General features: G+C 60.1%; 1 protein-coding gene across 1 annotated transcript; it reads right to left on the bottom strand.

The window, feature by feature from the left end:
* Positions 1-879: 879 nt before the first annotated feature.
* NEUROG3 (neurogenin 3) lies at positions 880-2,652 on the bottom strand. Its single transcript, XM_045842331.1, has 2 exons — positions 2,539-2,652; positions 880-2,367 (listed from the first exon to the last, which is right to left on the bottom strand). Exon 2 carries the CDS (start codon positions 2,364-2,366, stop codon positions 1,728-1,730), a length of 639 nt encoding a protein of 212 aa, XP_045698287.1. The 5' UTR covers position 2,367; positions 2,539-2,652; the 3' UTR covers positions 880-1,727.
* Positions 2,653-4,722: the final 2,070 nt, after the last annotated feature.

The following is a 4,722-nucleotide window of genomic DNA, read 5'->3' as shown; positions in this document are numbered from 1 at the left end:
GGTAGAGTGCGAGCCCTCCGTTTTCTTGTTGCCGTCTGCCAGACAGACTCTGCGGATTCTTAGAGCTCACATCTACTTACAGAGGTTCTGGGGATGCCAGGAGCCAAGTAGCGTGTTCCAGCAGCGCCCGGGGACAGATTTTGGTCACCACCGCGCACCAATCCTATTCTACCTTGGGAGTAACAAGAAAGAGTAGCTGGAAACCTCGAACAATTTCTTGGTAAGTTTGCAGTCAAGGCTGCTGGATGTCCGGGGGTGCCAGACATTCCAGCAGGACCCTCCAACTCCTTTCCTCCCACCTCTTAGGTCCAAGAGTCACTGCGCCACCACCCCAGGCTGAGTACACAAAATGCGCTCAGAAGATGCGCTGGGACTTGAAGCAGTTTGGGAACATTCGTGGGATGCCCAGCCTGCCAGTGGTGTTTCGGGGAGGGCTAGGGGGTGGGGTTATTTATTACTCTCTCTCTCTTTTCCCCATAGGCAACTGAATTTCAGTGGTGTTGGGGACAGGGTCACCAAAGCCAGTGAGTATCCCTAGTTGGAGGCTTGTCTTTTTTTCTAGACCACTCTTTGGAATAAGACAAGTTGCTACCCCATAAATAAAACAACGGGTCTGGACCAAAGCCTTCCAGTTCTTATTTTCCAAGCATGTGCAGCTGACTTGCCTTCCCAAACTCAGCCTGCCCAGTTTTCAGCCTGGCACACAGCCTCTTAGCCCAGGCCGGAGGAAGTGCCCCAGACCCCAGAAAGTCTCATTCCTCTTTTTGGACAGAGGTGCCTCTTCCACCGCCGCTGCAGAAGCTGTTCCCCTCCCCTCCCCTCTGCACGATCCAGACATCTTGCTCAGACTTCTGGAGGTTCCTTTTTTTATTGGCTTAAAATCTCATTCACCAGTCCCTAAATAATCTTATGTACAAAATATAGACTATTCCTTCTTTGAAATCTCATCAATAAATACAAAGTGTAAAACAGGGGGCAGGGGCCATATAATTTACAGTAGCAAAATTCTTTTCAAAAGATATCATATAATTTACAAACTGATTTTTTTTTTTTTTAAGACACCAGCTCTCCAGGTCTCAGGGAGGCGGAGGTGGGGGAAGGGCGGAAAGGTACTCCGGGGAGGGGTGGGGGGAGTGCTGTGAGACCAGTTCACAGTTGGGTCTCTGGCCCTGCAGTGGCTCCGAAAAGTGCAAGAGAAGGAAAAAAACGTCTTCGTGGATTAAGGCAGAGTGGAGCGGTCCCAGACCCCGGAACTTGACTGGGAGCAGAGTAGGAGTTAGGCCGTGTCTTTAGAGAGGTGCGCTGGGCGAGGCGAGCAAACGCTCCGAGACCCAGTGTTGGACTAAATCCCCTTGTGGGAGGGGTGGTGAGAGAGAGACAAATTGAGTGAGGACAGGGTGGCGGGAGACGGCGAGCATCTTCCGCTGTGTAGTGCTACCATTCTAGTCTTTTTTGCACGAGATTTTGGGGTGGCTGCAGGGAGGGGGCCCAAAACGTGCGCGGCCTGCAATGCCCACTTGCGCGGGCAGCGGCGGAATGTAGCAGTTGGCGCGCCCCAGAGGACGGGGGATTGAACTGGCCAGCCACCCCTACGGGCTACCTGGGCCCACCAGGGGTCAGAGAAGGAGAGACGTAAGGAGCAAGTCTATGTGAGGGCCACCGGCGCCACTTTCGGGACAGCCTCCTGCCCCTCTTCCAGCACCCACCGCCCAGCGGCCCATAGGCCATCATAGAAAGTCTGAAAAAGCCAGGGCGCCGGGGCGCAGGTAGGCAGGGGAGGCAGGAGCCTGCAGCCCGGGGCGCTCCTCCAGCGAGGTGGCAGGACTCAGGCTGCCCGCCTGGGAGACTGGGGAGGAGAGAGAACCCCAGTCTCCCGGGGAGCCGCCGTCCGGGCTGCCCATCTCCTCGCAGGGAGGCTCCAGCCCGTAGAGGCTGTGGTCCGCTATGCGCAGCGTCTGCGTCAGCGCCCAGATGTAGTTGTGGGCGAAGCGCAGGGTTTCGATCTTGGTGAGCTTCGCATCATCAGGGAAAGTGGGCAAGACGCCCCGCAGCGCGTCCAGAGCAGAGTTGAGGTTGTGCATCCGGTTGCGCTCGCGGTCGTTGGCCTTCTTGCGTCGGCTGCGTCGCTGCTTGCTCAGAGCCGACTCACTCTTGGGCCGGCTGCGTCCCCCACGCCGCGCCCGGAGCTTCCTGGCGGCACTTCGGCAGCCGCTCCCTTCAGCCTCTACGCAGCCCCCTGGCCCGCGAGTGGGGCTCGGCGGAGAGGACACGATGCAGGTGACTTCCTCGTTCGAGGTGACCGGGAAGGGCTGCTCTGTCTCGTGGGTCACTGGGACGGCTGGCGTACCCGAGGGATGAGGCGCCATCCTGCGGCGGGGTAAGAGGTACGGGCAAACGTGGGTCGGTCACCTGGACGCAGTTCTCCAAAGCGCGTCCAGGTGGGAAAAAAATAAAAATGAAAAAACAGCCACCCCCACCTGATCAGAGAATCCTAACCCTTTCCCCTTCCAACGCGGCTCTGCGGCTTCCAGGTGTTACCTTGTTCTCGTTTGCGGAAGGGTGGAGAGCGGGTGGGCTTTGAGCACAGCTGTGAGCTGATCAGGCCTTTGCGTAGCCAAGTTCAGCTGAGTTTCTTGCGCTGCCGCCTGGGAGTTCCCGCAGTGGTGCAGAAGAGAAGCGCGGAGGGCGTCCCGGGCCCCTGCTGCTGTCTCTTGGCGCGCCTGCGAGGCCGAGCGGGTTTCCTGAGCTGCGGTCGTGTGCTCCTTGGCACGCTTTATCTGCTCTGCGGGGCCCGGAGCGTGCCTGCCCCGCCGCGGCCCGCGCCGCCGGCCTATCAGCGTGGCGACCCGGGGGCCGCGCCACGCGAGCCCGCCCCTCCCCGCGGGGCACAGCTGGATTCCGCACTAAGGGGGCGGGGGGTGCTGCTCTGTTTGCTTTCTCCCCCGGGCTCCGTCCCAGCAACTCTCGGTTCCTCAAAGAGCCTCGCCCAGTGAGAAGAGCCTCGTCTGGCTCGCGTCTGGCGGTCCCAGACCGCTTTCCTAGTATTCTACGCTTCCTTGGCCGTTGTCCAGAGCCAAGGCACCAATCTCTTGGTGCCCAGACGGGGGCTTTGGAAGCCTTTTGGGTAGGCAGATCTCGTGTGTCCCACAGAGGGAAATTAGGCTCAGAGAGGGAGGCGGCTTGTCCCAGGTCACACACAGCAAGAGGTGGAACAAGGCGCCAGATGTCCTGACTCCCCCTTGGAAAAGCAGCGGCTAATCCCAGGTGCCACCCTGCTCTCCTGCACTGTGGGTGGGTCAGGTCGGGGGAAAGACACGCAGGGCGATGTTTCACTGACCCTCTTCATTGGGGGTGGGGTGGGGGTGGAGACAAGGCGAGTGCAGAGACGGACGCCCCTGCCACTTGCAGACTTTTGCCTGGGGGTGAAACCCCGTACCGTGCCCCGAGGTGATGCCCCAAACTCCTCAGATGGAGGCACTTAGATCCTCTCTTCTCACCTCTCATCCGAAATCTAAGACGTCTCAATGGTGTCCCAGAGGCAAAGGGTGGCTACGGGGGAGCCCCCAGGGGACAGCCCACAGCGACCAGTCCCGGACAGTGCCCCAGCGTCGGTGCAGGGCCCGCAGGGCGAGAGCCCGCGTGAGAAGGGTTGGGAAGGGGCCGGGAGTTCACAGCGAAGCCCTGTGCGGTCCACACGCCGCCGGTGGGGTGCCGGCCTGAGGAGAAGCAGACCCCTCTCTCTGCGCCCCCGTCTCGCGGCCACCCGCTGGCGGGCAGGGCTGCCTGCGGCCCCTGGCCCGGCCTCCCGCCCGGGCCGCACGGGGATCAGGCGCGACGCGGGCAGGGGCTCCCCAGGGTCCGTGTGGTCGCCGTCTGCAAATCTTCCCAAAGCGAGTCCGAGCGCACCATCCATCCTCTCCTCCCCGCCCCTCCCCCTTGTCCCCGCCTCGGACACCCCGTGGTCTTCTGCTTCCGGTCACTCAGGGTGAGGGGTCGCGGCTTCCGCTCCTGTGTCCTGACCGGCGGTGCCAGGGCGAGGAGGTGGAGGCTGGGAAGACGGAGTCCCGGGCTAAGGCTTCGCTGGCGGCGAAGGCTTTACTTTGTAGTATCTCCAGACCCCCTGCGCCCCCGGAATTTGGCGAGGGGCGCTGGACCCAGTTAGGAAACTGAGGGGGTGGGGGAGGGAAAGAGGTAAGTTTGAGCTTCTGACGCCCACCCCGGCGGCTTGGAATTACTTCCAAGGCAGAGAGAGGCTGCGTCTACTTGGGAGCCTCCAGAGCTGTGTGGGGCCGGGGCGCTGTTCCCTGGAGCCCAGGCCCCTGCCCCTGCTGTGCGGGAGCTGAAGCTGAGGGTCAGGCTCAGGAGCACAAAGGGGCCCCGTGGAGACTCATGGGTTCCACATTTTTCTGCTGTTTCCCCTTAGGTCAGAGCTTGTTCCAAATTGTGTTCTAGCTTATAAGAATGAAACCTGAGACCCCTTTTACAGATGGAATAATCAAGGCCCAGAAAGGAGTGGTGACTCGACGAAGGTCACAGAGCAAGTTCTATCAGAACCACATAGAACTCAGGTCCTAAGTCTCCTAGTCCTGGGTTCTCCTTTACACCTGCTGCCTCTCCTTAACTGGGGGGAAAACATCCTTTCAAGGCAAAACCAGACACCCTAAAATGTAGAAAGCTAGGAGAAGTCCTGGGTTTGTGAGGAATGGCAGTGTCAGAGTAGAA

Source organism: Phyllostomus hastatus, unplaced genomic scaffold (assembly GCF_019186645.2).
Source record: "Phyllostomus hastatus isolate PE091 unplaced genomic scaffold, TTU_PhHast_1.1 phas_contig_38, whole genome shotgun sequence".
NCBI lineage: Eukaryota > Metazoa > Chordata > Mammalia > Chiroptera > Phyllostomidae > Phyllostomus > Phyllostomus hastatus.
This window is presented reverse-complemented; position numbering and strand designations above follow the sequence as displayed.